Source organism: Arachis stenosperma, chromosome 3 (assembly GCF_014773155.1).
Source record: "Arachis stenosperma cultivar V10309 chromosome 3, arast.V10309.gnm1.PFL2, whole genome shotgun sequence".
NCBI classification, from domain to species: Eukaryota; Viridiplantae; Streptophyta; class Magnoliopsida; order Fabales; family Fabaceae; genus Arachis; species Arachis stenosperma.
The window spans coordinates 38,716,342-38,731,137 of NC_080379.1; the positions used below are offsets into that span (position 1 = coordinate 38,716,342).

Sequence of the window (14,796 nt, forward strand, 5' to 3'; positions counted from 1 at the left end):
GTTAGTCTATCTGTTAATAATCTCTTTTCAGAACATATTGATGTAACACATTAATCATTAATATATCTTGAATTTAATTTTTATAAGTAAAAATATAAAAATCATTAATATTTCTTAGTTTTACTTAGTAAATTTAGCTAATATATTTGCAAAAGATAAGAGAAAAAAAGTAAAAACTAAATAGTTTTGAGATCTTAACGAAACAACAGTTTAACATGTCATGTAGATTTATTCTATTAATACATAGAAAAAATATTGAGAGGTACTAATCAGAGAAATAAAAAACAAAGGCCGAAAATAATATTTACGATAAAGCATTTACATAATTATATTCAAGAGAAATTTATAGCATATAATCCATATTTGATCATTTAAGCATAGAACAATAACTATTAACCAAAATAACTATTAACCAAAAATACCAAAGCTAGACTTGATCATTCTAATTACTGTATGTTTGGTTTGCCGTTTGGAAAGCTCCAAAACATGGTTTAGGTAACAGTTATTCTCTTGTATTACTTTTACCTTAACCATGTCTGACTTACAGGTGACAATTTAAACATGCATAACTTCATTGAGGCTCTTAAACAGCAACTGTCTTCCCATGGTGTTGGTTTCTTTGTCCTACAATCTTCTTCCAGAACCAGTGATTTTCAAAGAGGAGATAAATTTCCTCAATTGGAACTTGCTTTGTTTCTGGTAAGAGGAAGAAGATAAACATACTCATGGAGATAATTAAGCCAGCAAACAGCAAGAAAATCCCATATTTGAGGTGGCAAAGTGACATGAGGAACAATTGTGCCACAAGTGCAGTAAAGATCATGTTGACACACACTACTATACTCTGTGCTGCTGATCTTATCTCCAATGGAAAGAGCTCACTAGGAACCAACCATCCTAGTGGACCCCAAGATCTTCCATAAGCCAACACAAACAAAAATATCACAATAACAAGAAAGTAACTGACGCTTTTGGAAAGTTCTTTGCCATCTCCAAAATCCAGAGCCAAGGCTACAGCAGTAGCAATCTGAAAATTAACCAAACTAGAAGGTCAAATAAGCAATTAATCAGCATAAACAACTAGGACAGCAGCATAAACAAGCAATAATACTTACCATGCAGCATATCATTTCAAAACCAGCTTCTAGAAAGAACTTCCTTCTACCAAACTTGTCGACTAAAAACATCGAGATGACTGTGGCGACGAGGAGAGCTCCATTGGTGATAAAAGATGAAAACAGAGACGCATTAGAACCAAACCCAATACTCTGGAAAATGACAGGAGCATAAAAGAGAATGGAGTTATTTCCAGTTAGCTGCTGGAATGCCGGAATCCCCAAGGCTCCTATCACAAGTTGGGGTCTGTACTTCCTCTTCAGGAGTGTCCTAAAGGGGCTAGTGACAGCCTGTGCTTCTTCACTGGCTTCAACAAGATCTTGATATTCGGCATCAACATTTTTAGTCCCTCTTACTTTCTCCAATACTTTTCTTGCCTCGTCGAACCTTCCTTGTTCTACAAGACTGTTAGGTGTCTCGGCACAGAAAATACCTCCAACAAGCATAAGAAGTGCCGGAATAGCCGCCAAGCCCAGCGAGATTCTCCATCCATGGGGATGTATTTTGTCAGTAAAATAGTTGATGAGGTTTGCAACCAAAATTCCAAAACAGGTTGTGAACTGAAAGAGTTGGTTGACTGCTCCTCGATTCCTTGCCGGAGCCATTTCAGAAAGATACAAGGGTACAGCTTGGTTGCCAAAACCAATGCCTCCTCCAAGAAGGACCCTACCAATGATGAGCATTGCAATGTTCTGTGCAGCTGCATTGAGTATTGCTCCAGCCAAGAAGCTAAGGGCTCCCACAATGATACTTGCCTTTCTGCCTTTCTTTCTTGTCAAGTAAGAAGCAAAGAATGTCATTACAAGTGCTGAGAAATAGAGCGATGATGTGAAGAGTGTCAGCACTTGGTTGTCATATTTGCAGTAGTCTGTCTCTTTCTGGTGCATGTGCTTTCTTTTGTACACGTCTGGGAAGAATTTGATCAGAAAATCGTCCATTGATGTCACCCCACCTGCAACAACAACATACCAAGTACCCTCTTTGATTCTTAAGTTGCAAGGATAAATTTTACTACGACAAAAGCTTAAGTTCAGTTGAAAATTTTTGTTCATTATATACATTGTAATTTTGATGTGATAATAAAATTAAAAGTAAAGAAAACAAATAAAATCAATTTCATATCTGATATGATATCTGCTATGATTCCTTTATTATAGGTAGGTTTTATTTTTTTTAATACTGACACAATTGAAAAACATTTTATGGATTTGTTAATAAGGTATGTAGGCTAATTATTAGTTAATAACAATCATAATAACAATGAAATTTGAAATGATGAGATAAGAAAAACAGAAATCAGAAGTCGTGCCGATAATCCAGGAGAACTTAGCAACTAAGAGTGGGAAAATGCAGATTATGAGGAGAATACGAATATCCTGTTTCTAATCATACCCAACTCAACCAACCAATACACATGACTCGCCAGATGGATATTAATATATTATGATTTTGAACGAATCAGCAAACTCTCAAAATTTATAACCATTTTTCATTCTAATTATTTTCGCTATCTCATCTTGCTTGCGCCACCAGCCCACCACCCATCACTGTTGCATTCGAAATCAAAATCAGAACCACACAGCCTCTTTAAAAGCTGTTGATTTCCTTATTTTTTTCAAAAGCTCTAGTTGTTACACCATATTTATTTGATAAAAGTCAAAAAACAATTTAAAACAGAAGTTACTTTTATGAACAAAACTCACAAAATAATATTTGATACAATTATTTTAAAAATAAAAAAATTATATTATATATTAGATATAAATATAAATATAAATGTAAATACAAAAGGTATTAAAACTAACTTTAAAAAAACATCTCTCAGTATTTTTAAAACCATTTCTAACCTTCGAAAGCAAAAAATATAAACACAATAAATTTTTATTTTATAAAATACAAAAATATCAATATACAAACCCACCCTAAAGATCCTATCAAATCACGGCAATTGCTGAAAGGACAAAATATTTCTTCTTCCTGCAATTACCTTTTCTCTCACTTTTCCCAAATCAGATCAATACCTTAGCCATTCCCATTTGAAACAAAAAGGTATATACAATTTGGAACAAAAAAGATAGAGAGTTGGTGTTGTATTATTATCATTACCACTCTAAATAATAACAAAACCATTTCTTGAAGAAACATTGATGATTAATTGGGCGACTATATTTTGCAACCAAAGAAAATGATAGAATTTGAAGTTGTTGGTACTACTATGAGAAATAAACGTGCCTTAATCAAAGGAAATCAACATAAAAATCGAGTCCAGAATGCGAGGCAAAAACACAAAGAATTGAAAGTGGTCCTTGCGTGACGAAAAAAGGAAATTATAAGATGTAATTCAGCGACCACGATTCAATAAAAACAGAAGTATTAAACAGTGAGAGAAGGGTGAGAAAAAGAAAGAGACCTGAAACACCAAGATCATAGCCAAAAAGCGAGCCACCAAGGGCTCCAACAACACAGGTGAAGGCAAAATAATGAGTGAATCTGTGCTCATAAAGATGAGCCCTTTTGGTATGCCCTCCTTCTACCACTCCTCCTGCCATTTTCCTCTGTGAAAAAGTGGTTGTGATAGACACTCTTTTGTTCTCAAAGACCAACTAGCAGAGTAGAATGAAAAAATTGAGAGTCAGTTCAAAGGTTTTTATAAATGTTTCTGAGTCAACGCTACTTCTGTTAAAATATCCGTATCTCAGTTTTTTTAAACAAAAAACTGGTAAGAAAGACGAAAAATTGGAAAAGCCAGTTAAGGATGGGAGGAAAGTAAGGAAGTCATTGTTTGAAATTTGTTTTGTTTTAATCCAATCCTTTCTTAAAAGATGGATAATGCCAACTGTTTAAAACTTAAAAAGTTTGAAACTTAAAACAAACAGAACCATTGTAACAACTAGCTGGTACACAAACTCTAGCTCTGACATGGATAGTGGATAGAGACAAATAACAATCGTCCTATTTATACAACAATGAATATTTATTTCAACAAAATAAACCTTTTTTTCTCAAAGTGGCGGCCATGTATATATATTAATTTAATAAGAATTGTTTAATTTGTTCGTTTAAAATTAAAAGTCACATATTGAGATTAATATTTTTAATATTTATTTTTTATTTGAATTAATGTTAAATAATTTTTTTTTTCAAGAGATATGGACTCTTTACTATTTTCTTTGAATTTTATACGTATGTGTTTAATAGTCAAATTAAAAGGTTCCGATTTCTGATCATATGATCACGGTCAACTATTGGGGCAATACAAGTTGAGGTATGAAAATATTAAAATTTAAAAGACGTATTAATTAGATACATTTAATGATCATACTATTTGTACACTAAAAGATATTGTCTTTTTAAAACATTTATTAAATTTGGACGGTATATATAAGAATTAAGATCGTATATTCAAGTTTTATTTTTATTATATTGCCAAAAATATATTTATTAATTTAATTAAAAATATAAATAAATAAATAAAAGTGAATGGAGATTATTTTATCATCAAAAGATTGTAGAGTAGATACGGATATAACCAATTATGTTTTAGATAATGACAAATTATTAGGCTTACTTGGCTACATCGTAACCACCTTCTCTGACTATCTGATTTATCATTAAAGCCAGCACCACGTCAACTGGTCAACCACCGCAACCATATCTCTATTTAATTTTATTTATTTATTTTTTAAATATTAAAATTGAGAACCTTAACTTAAAAAAAATAGAAATTAAAATAAAGGAAAACTGAAAATGTCAAATTTAAAGTTCAAAAAATAGGAACAATATATCAATACTCTAAAATTAAGATTGATGGAAACAATGCTACATAAGATGGAAAATTGATCAATATTCTACAACTCATATATTTAAAGAAATTTCAAAGGTTTTCTTTTCTTTGCAAGGGTGTCAACTGTCAAGACAGCAATTGTTGCGTTTGGCGGATTATTGGTTCAAAAAAATAATAATCAAGGATTGAAAAATAACGAAAGCGAAGTTGTTGCATATGTTCAACACTCGGCTAATTTCTTTGTTCACTTGCTACAATGCATCTCAAATGACCCCATGATCTTCCATATGCCATCACAAACCAATGCAAGAATACTAACACCAGAAGAAAGTCCATTGCCTTTTGAAACCGTGTCGCTAGAACAATTGCGGTTGAGATGAGCGTGGCAAGAACAAGGTGGCATTGTTGCCGAATCCCAGAGTTTGGAAAATAACAGGCCAAGGCACCAATGCAAGAGAAGATGAAATTATTAAATTATTGAGTAGTATATAATAATAATATTTATTTGCTTTCATTAAATTATTAAATTTGATCCTACAATAATTTTTTATTCAATTTTTGATACTTGATAGTCAATTTGAAAACTTTATATTAGATGGCTATTATAATGATTAATTTTTAAATTTAAATAAGATTGATATTCTTTCTTAAAAATCGACTCAAAAGAATATTATCTATCTATTTGTGTTTCTTCTTTTAAAATTATCTTTAGTTTTTTTTTATAATAACTACACTAATTGAAGGATTTTTTTCAACTATGAATATCATCAAGAGGTAATTGTATAAAAGTTAAGTTTTAAATGATTGTTTAACGACATATAAAAAAAAAAGACATTTTGATTATATTGTCAAGGTTTCAAAATATGAAATATAAAAAATTAAATTTTAAATTATGTGTTATTATTTAAATTAATATTTTAATATTTTAATTTATAATTAGATATTTTAAAATATAATTATAACAACAATTATGCTATGTATACATAAAATAATTACTTTTACAGAATAAATCTTAAAATATAAATTTTGAAATACAAAATACACATTAAAAATAAGTTAATATATGTATTTATACTCAAATTTATAGTAGATAATTTGATAACTAATTTTTTATATAAACATAATATTTTTATTAAAAAAAATTATTATCATGTTATATATATTTTGATCCCACTATAAAAATTTTCTGGATCCATCACTCACTCGCTTACTCGATTCATGCAAAACAAAACAATAGGTGCTCCAAAAAGCACAACGGACAATTCTCCATAAAAACTGAATTTTAATTTTGGCCAGGTTTGTTTGGCTCTATTGTTCTAGTTAGTTATGATAGGAACATAATTCCCTACTTACAAGAATTAGAGGAGCAACAATATCCACTCATAATAAATATTAACACTAGCACAATAATACTCAACAGCGAAAAAATCATATAAACAAGAAATTAGAAACAAGCTAATACACCAAGATTTTTAACGTGGAAAACTACCTCAATGAGAGAAATAAAAATTACGAGTCACTAAGACCAGGATATAGATTCACTATGATGAAAAATAGGGTACAAGAGAGTCACAAATTACTGCACAAAACGTGCATACAACAAGCCAAACAACCCAAACTTCAAAACTTATAAAACAAGAACAAGAAGATGAAAATACCACAAAAATAGAGCTACTGTGCGTGGCCAATATCTCCAATTACAAATATCATATTAAAAATCCGAATGGTGAAATCAAAGAACCAGATGTGTAAAACACACTGTCCAAATTTGAGCTCGATCCAACGGTTAACGAATCTGCAACGACCAATTTACAGAGACAGCTTTGTATATGTGCGAAAATGACTTTCTCTCTTCTCTTCTCTGTAGTGTTTGGTATTCTCTTGCAAAATGACCTCTCTCACTCAACCCTAACTCACCTCAGCCACTTCAACTATTCATGGGCTTGGATACTAGAATTTAGACTTTTTCTCCACATAGGAAGGGAATCCAAAAACCCAACAAATCTCCCCCTCACGACTATGTGGAGGTAACCGCCAATCCGGCGATTAAGCAACAAACTTCAAACTTCTATCTTGGTAATGCCTTGGTCATCATATCAGAACCATTCTCATTAGTATGAACCTTTTCAAGTTTCAATAACTCAACATCCAAAACATCACATATCCAATGATACCTCACATCAATATGTTTGGATCGAGAATGAAAAGTAGAATTTTTACCAAGATGTATAGCACTTTAACTATCACAAAACAACACATACCTCTCTTGAGTAAACCCGAGTTCTTTCAAGAATTTCTTCATCCAAAGCATCTCCTTGCACGCTTCGGTAATGGCAATAAACTCAGCATTGGTAGTAGACAAAGCAACACATTTTTGCAATCTTGATTGCCAAAACATAGCTCCACCCGCAAAGTTGATCAAGAAGCCTAAAATGGACCTTCTAGAACAATATCTCCTGCCATGTCTGAGTCAGTGTAACCAACTAGAATAGGCTTATCACTTCCATAACACAACTTCATGCTAGAAGTACCACGAAGATATCTCATTATCCATTTTATAGCATTCCAATGCTCTTTTCCTGTGTTTGAAACAAAACGGCTAACACAACCAACATCATGAGCTATATCCGGTCTTGTGCACACCATAGCATACATTAAACTACCCACGGTTGATGCATATGGAACTTTTTCCATGTCTTTCTTCTCTTCATCACTTGATGGACTTTGCTTGCAACTCAATTTAAAGTGTGTAGCAAGAGGAGTACTAACGGCCTTTGCTTTCTTCATTGAAAACCTGTGCAACATTGTCTTTATGTATTTCTCCTGTGACAACCAAAGTTTCTTCTCCTTTCTATCACGCTCGATTCTTATACCAAGAATCTCTTTTGCTGGCCCAAGGTCCTTCATTGCAAATGACATTGCAAGTTGCTTCTTCAACATATCAATCTTAGAAGCATTCTGACCAACAATAAGCATGTCATCAACATATATCAAAAGGATAATAAAATCATTACTAGCAAACTGTTTAACAAATACACATTGATTAGAAGTATTCTTCTTGTAGCCTTGTTCTGCCATAACAGACTTAAACTTCTTGTACCATTATCTTTGAGCTTGCTTCAAGCCATATGGTGCGCGAAATTGTGAACAATACTTTTCACAACTCTCATAATCCCCGGTCATGAACTCCAAAAACTTGGTGGTTCAATTCCATGGCATTACACAACTTCGCACAACTAACCAGCAAGTGCACTGGGTCGTCCAAGTAATACCTTACGTGAGTAAGGGTCGATCCCACGGAGATTGTTAGTATGAAGCAAGCTATGGTCATCTTGCAAATCTTAGTCAGGCAGACTCAAATGTATATGGTGATGAACGAAAATAGCATAAAAGATAAAGATAGAGATACTTATGTAATTCATTGGTAGGAACTTCAGATAAGCGCATGAAGATGCCTTCCCTTCCGTCTCTCTGCTTTCCTACTGTCTTCATCCAATCCTTCTTACTCCTTTCCATGGCAAGCTTATGCAAGGGTTTCACCGTTGTCAGTGGCTACCTCCCATCCTCTCATTGGAAATGTTCAACGCACCCTGTCACGGCACGGCTATCCATCTGTCGGTTCTCAATCAGGCCGGAATAGAATCCAGTGATTCTTTTGCGTCTGTCACTAACGCCCCGCCTTCAGGAGTTTGAAGCACGTCACAGTCATTCAATCATTGAATCCTACTCAGAATACCACAGACAAGGTTAGACCTTCCGGATTCTCTTGAATGCCGCCATCAGTTCTCGCCTATACCACGAAGACTCTGATATCACGGAATGGTTGGCTCGTTTGTCAGGCGAGCACTCGGTTGTCAGGCGATCAACCATGCATCGTGCAATCAGGAATCCAAGAGATATTCACTAGAGCCTTGGTTGCTTGTAGAACAAAAGTGGTTGTCAGTCACCTTGTTCATGAGTGAGAATGATGATGAGTGTCACGGATCATCACATTCATCAAGTTGAAGAACAAGTGATATCTTGGACAAAGAACAAGCGGAATTGAATGGAAGAACAATAGTAATTGCATTAATACTCGAGGTACAGCAGAGCTCCACACCTTAATCTATGGTGTGTAGAAACTCCACCGTTGAAAATACATAAGAACAGGGTCTAGGCATGGTCGAACGGCCAGCCTCCCAAAGAGGGTTCAATCATAAAAACATGATCAAAAAGCTCTCCAATACAATAGTAAAAGGTCCTACTTATAGAGAACTAGTAGCCTAGGGTGTACAGAGATGAGTAAATGACATAAAAATCCACTTCCGGGCCCACTTGGTGTGTGCTTGGGCTGAGCAATGAAGAAATTTCGTGTAGAGACTCTTCTTGGAGTTAAACGCCAGCTTTTATGCCAGTTTGGGCGTTTAACTCCCATTTGGGTGCCAGTTCCGGCGTTTAACGCTGGAATTTCTTGAGGTGACTTTGAACGCCGGTTTGGGCCATCAAATCTTGGGCAAAGTATGGACTATCATATATTTCTGGAAAGCCCAGGATGTCTACTTTCCAACGCCGTTGAGAGCGCGCCAATTGGGCTTCTGTAGCTCCAGAAAATCCACTTCGAGTGCAGGGAGGTCAGAATCCAACAGCATCTGCAGTCCTTTTCAGTCTCTGAATCAGATTTTTGCTCAGAACCTTCAATTTCAGCCAGAAAATACCTGAAATCACAAAAAAACACACAAACTCATAGTAAAGTCTAGAAAAGTGAATTTTAACTAAAAAATAATAAAAATATACTAAAAATTAACTAGATCATACTAAAAACATACTAAAAACAATGCCAAAAAGTGTATAAATTATCCGCTCATCACAACACCAAACTTAAATTGTTGCTTGTCCTCAAGCAACTGAAAATCAAATAAGATAAAAAGAAGAGAATATGCAATGAATTCCAAAAACATCTATGAAGATCAGTATTAATTAGATGAGCGGGGCTTTTAGCTTTTTGCCTCTGAACAGTTTTGGCATCTCACTCTATCCTTTGAAATTCAGAATGGTTGGCTTCTTTAGGAACTCAGAATCCAGATAGTGTTATTGATTCTCCTAGTTAAGTATGATGATTCTTGAACACAGCTACTTTATGAGTCTTGGCCGTGGCCCAAAGCACTCTGTCTTCCAGTATTACCACCGGATACATACATGCCACAGACACATAATTGGGTGAACCTTTTCAGATTGTGACTCAGCTTTGCTAAAGTCCCCAATTAGAGGTGTCCAGGGTTCTTAAGCACACTCTTTTTTTTTGCCTTGGATCACAACTTTATTCTTTCTTTTTCTTTCTTTTTCTCTTTTCTCTTTTTTTTTTCGGTTTTTCTTCTTTTTTTTTTCGCCTCCCCTTTTTTTTTTGTATTCACTGCTTTTTCTTGCTTCAAGAATCATTTTTAATGATTTTTCAGATCCTCAGTAACATGTCTCCTTTTTCATCATTCTTTCAAGAGCCAACCTTCATGAACCACAAATTCAAGATATATATGCACTGTTTAAGCATACATTCAGAGAACAAGAGTATTGCCACCACATCAAAATAATTAAACTATTATAAAATTCAAAATTCATGCAATTCTTTCCTTTTCAATTTAAGCACGTTTTTATTCAAGAAAGGTGATGGATTCATAGGACATTCATAACTTTAAGGCATAGACACTAAGACACTAGTGATCACAAGACACAAACATGGATAAACATAAGCATAAAATTCGAAAAACAGAAGAATAAAGAACAAGGAGATTAAAGAACGGGTCCACCTTAGTGATGGCGGCTCTTTCTTCCTCTTGAAGATCCTATGGAGTGCTTGAGCTCCTCAATGTCTCTTCCTTGTCTTTGTTGCTCCTCTCTCATGATTCTTTGATCTTCTCTAATTTCATGGAGGATGATGGAGTGTTCTTGATGCTCCACCCTTAGTTGTCCCATGTTGGAACTTAGTTCTCCTAGGGAGGTGTTTAGTTGCTCCCAATAGTTTTAAGGAGGAAAGTGCATCCCTTGAGGCATCTCAGGGATCTCATGATGAGAGGGGTCTCTTGTGTGCTCCATCCTTTTCTTGGTGATGGGCTTGTCCTCATCAATGGGGGTATCTCCTTCTATGTCAACTCCAACTGAATAACAGAGGTGACAAATGAGATGAGGAAAGGCTAGCCTTGCCAAGGTGGAAGACTTGTCCGCCACTTTATAGAGTTCTTGGGCTATAACCTCATGAACTTCCACTTCTTCTCCAATCATGATGCTATGAATCATGATGGCCCGGTCTAGAGTAACTTCGGACCGGTTGCTAGTGGGAATGATTGAGCGTTGGATGAACTCCAACCATCCTTTAGCCACGGGTTTGAGGTCATGCCTTCTCAATTGAACCGGCTTGCCTCTTGAATCTCTCTTCCATTGTGCGCCCTCTTCACATATGACTGTGAGGACTTGGTCCAACCTTTGATCAAAGTTGACCCTTCTAGTGTAAGGATGTTCATCTCCTTGCATCATGGGCAAATTGAATGCCAACCTTACACTTTCCGGACTAAAATCCAAGTATTTCCCCCGAACCATAGTAAGATAATTCTTTGGATTCGGGTTCATACTTTGATCATGGTTCTTGGTGATCCATGCATTGGCATAGAACTCTTGAACCATTAAGATTCCGACTTGTTGAATGGGGTTGGTAAGCACTTCCCAACCTCTTCTTCGGATCTCATGGCGGATCTCCGGATATTCACCCCTTTTGAGTGAAAAGGGGACCTCGGGGATCACCTTCTTCAAGGCCACAACTTCATAGAAGTGGTCTTGATGCACCCTTGAGATGAATCTATCCATCTCCCATGACTCGGAGGTGGAAGCTTTTGCCTTCCATTTCCTCTTTCTAGAGGTTTCTCCGGCCTTGGATGCCATAAATGGTTATGGAAAAACGAAAAAGCAACGCTTTTACCACACCAAACTTAAAATGTTTGCTCGTCCTCGAGCAAAAGAAGAAAGAAGAGAGTAGAAGAAGGAGAAATGAGGGAGAAGGGGATGGCTTTGTATTCGGCCAAAGAAGGGGAGAAGTGGTGTTTAGGGTGTGTGAAAATGAAGGAGTGAAGAAGGGTATTTATAGGAGAGAGGGGAGATGGAGTTCGGCCATTATGGTTGGGTTTGGGTGGGAAAGTGGTTTGAATTTGAAGGGTGAGGTTGGTGGGGTTTTGTGAAGGATGGATGTGAGTGGTGAGGAGAAAGATGGGATTTGATAGGTGAAGGGTTTTTGGGGAAGAGGTATTGAGGTGATTGGTGAATGGGGGAAGAAGAGAGAGAGTGGTGGTGGGGTAGGTGGGGGTCCTGTGGGGTCCACAGATCCTGTGGTGTCAAGGAAAAGTCATCCCTGCACCAACTGTTGCTCAAAATCACGCTTTGAGCCATTTCTGGCGTTAAACGCCAGGCTGGTGCCCATTCCTGGCGTTTAACGCCAGGTTCTTGCCCTTTTCTGGCGTTTAACGCCAGTCTGGTGCCCATTTCTGGCGTTAAACGCCCAGAATGGTGCCAGACTGGGCGTTAAACGCCCAACAGCTAACCTCACTGGCGTTTAAACGCCAGCAACATCTTCCTCCAGGGTGTGCTATTTTTCTTCCTGTTTTTCATTTTGTTTTTGCTTTTTTCATTAATTTTGTGACTTCTCATGATCATCAACCTACAAAAAAAGATAAAATAACAAAAGGAAATAGTTAATTATAAAACATTGGGTTGCCTCCCAACAAGCGCTTCTTTAATGTCATTAGCTTGACAGATGGCTCTCATGGAGCCTCACATTTTCTCAGAGCAATGTTGGAACCTCCCAACACCAAACTTAGAGTTTGAATGTGGGGGTTCAACACCAAACTTAGAGTTTGGTTGTGGCCTCCCAACACCAAACTTAGAGTTTGACTGTGGGGGCTTTGTTTGGCTCTGTTTTGAGAGAAGCTCTTCATGCTTCTTCTCCATGGTGACAGAGGGATATCCTTGAGCCTTAAACACCAAGGATTTTTCATTCACTTGAATGATCAGTTCACCTCTATCAATATCAATCACAGCCTTTGCTGTGGCTAGGAAGGGTCTGCCAAGGATGATGGTTTCATCCATGCACTTCCCAGTCTCTAGGACTATGAAATCAGTAGGGATGTAATGGTCTTCAACTTTTACCAAAACATTCTCTACAAGTCCATGAGCTTGTTTTCTTGAGTTGTCTGCCATCTCCAATGAGATTCTTGCAGCTTGTACCTCAAAGATCCCTAGCTTCTCCATTACAGAGAGAGGCATGAGGTTCACACTTGACCCTAAGTCACACAAGGCCTTCTTGAAGGTCATGGTGCCTATGGTACAAGGTATGGAAAACTTCCCAGGATCTTGTCTCTTTTGAGGTAATTTCTGCCTAGACAAGTCATCCAGTTCTTTGGTGAGCAAGGGAGGTTCATCTTCCCAAGTCTCATTTCCAAATAACTTGTCATTTAGCTTCATGATTGCTCCAAGGTATTTAGCAACTTGCTCTTCAGTGACATACTCATCCTCTTCAGAGGAAGAATACTCATCAGAGCTCATGAAAGGCAGAAGTAAGTCCAATGGAATCTCTATGGTCTCATTTTGAGCCTCAGATTCCCATGGTTCCTCATTGGGGAACTCAGAGGAGGTTGGTGCACGCCCATTGAGGTCTTCCTCAGTGGCGTCCACCTCCTCTCTTTCCTCTCCATATTCGGCCATGGTTATGGCTTTGCACTCTCCTTTTGGATTTTCTTCTGTATTACTTGGGAGAGTACTAGGAGGGAGTTCAGTAATTTTCTTGCTCAGCTGTCCCACTTGTGCCTCCAAATTCCTAATGGAGGACCTTGTTTCAGTCATAAAACTTTGAGTGGTTTTGATTAGATCAGAGACCATTGTTGCTAAGTCAGAGGTATTCTGCTTAGAACTCTCTGTCTGTTGCTGAGAAGATGATGGAAAAGGCTTGCCATTGCTAAACCTGTTTCTTCCACCATTGTTGTTATTGAAACCTTGTTGAGGTCTCTCTTGATTCTTCCATGAGAAATTTGGGTGATTTCTCCATGAAGAATTATAGGTGTTTCCATAGGGTTCTCCTAGGTAATTCACCTCTTCCATTGAAGGGTTCTCAGGATCATAAGCTTCTTCCTCAGATGAAGCATCCTTAGTACTACCGGGTGCTTTTTGCATTCCAGACAGACTTTGAGAAATCAAATTGACTTGTTGAGTCAATATCTTATTCTGAGCCAGTATGGCATTCAGAGTATCAATCTCAAGAACTCCTTTCTTCTGACTTGTCCCATTGTTCACAGGATTCCTTTCAAAAGTGTACATGAATTGGTTATTTGCAACCATCTCAATTAGTTCCTGAGCTTCTGTAGGCGTCTTCTTCAAATGAAGAGATCCTCCAGCAGAGCTATCCAGAGACATCTTGGATAGTTTAGAGAGACCATCATAGAAAATTCCTATGATGCTCCATTCAGAAAGCATGTCTGAGGGACATTTTCTGATTAATTGTTTGTATCTTTCCCAAGCTTCATAGAGGGATTCTCCATCCTTCTGTCTGAAGGTTTGGACTTCCACTCTAAGCTTACTCCATTTTTGAGGTGGAAAGAACTTTGCCAAGAAGGCATTGACTAGCTTTTCCCAAGAGTCCAGGCTATCTTTAGGTTGTGAATCCAACCATATTCTAGCTCTGTCTCTTACAGCAAAAGGGAATAGCATCAGTCTGTAGACCTCAGGGTCAACCCCATTAGTCTTGACTGTGTCACAGATTTGCAAGAACTCAGCTAAAAACTGATGAGGATCTTCCATTGGAAGTCCATGGAATTTGCAATTCTGTTGCATTAGAGACACTGATTGAGGCTTAAGCTCAAAGTTGTTTGCTCCAATGGCAGGGATAG

At 36.8% G+C, this 14,796-nt stretch overlaps 1 protein-coding gene and 1 non-coding gene across 2 annotated transcripts; one reads left to right on the forward strand and one right to left on the reverse strand.

Moving 5' to 3' along the window:
- Positions 1-276: 276 nt before the first annotated feature.
- LOC130970185 (sugar transport protein 14) lies at positions 277-3,887 on the reverse strand. Its single transcript, XM_057896177.1, has 3 exons — positions 3,527-3,887; positions 1,116-2,068; positions 277-1,027 (listed from the first exon to the last, which is right to left on the reverse strand). The coding sequence occupies exons 1-3, from the start codon at positions 3,663-3,665 to the stop codon at positions 584-586; spliced, it is 1,536 nt and encodes a 511-aa protein (XP_057752160.1). The 5' UTR covers positions 3,666-3,887; the 3' UTR covers positions 277-583.
- A 10,490-nt stretch (positions 3,888-14,377) lies between these two features.
- On the forward strand, positions 14,378-14,485 carry LOC130971315 (small nucleolar RNA R71). Its single transcript, XR_009082540.1, has one exon. It is a non-coding gene; the product is annotated as a small nucleolar RNA R71 (small nucleolar RNA).
- The last annotated feature ends 311 nt before the right edge of the window (positions 14,486-14,796 follow it).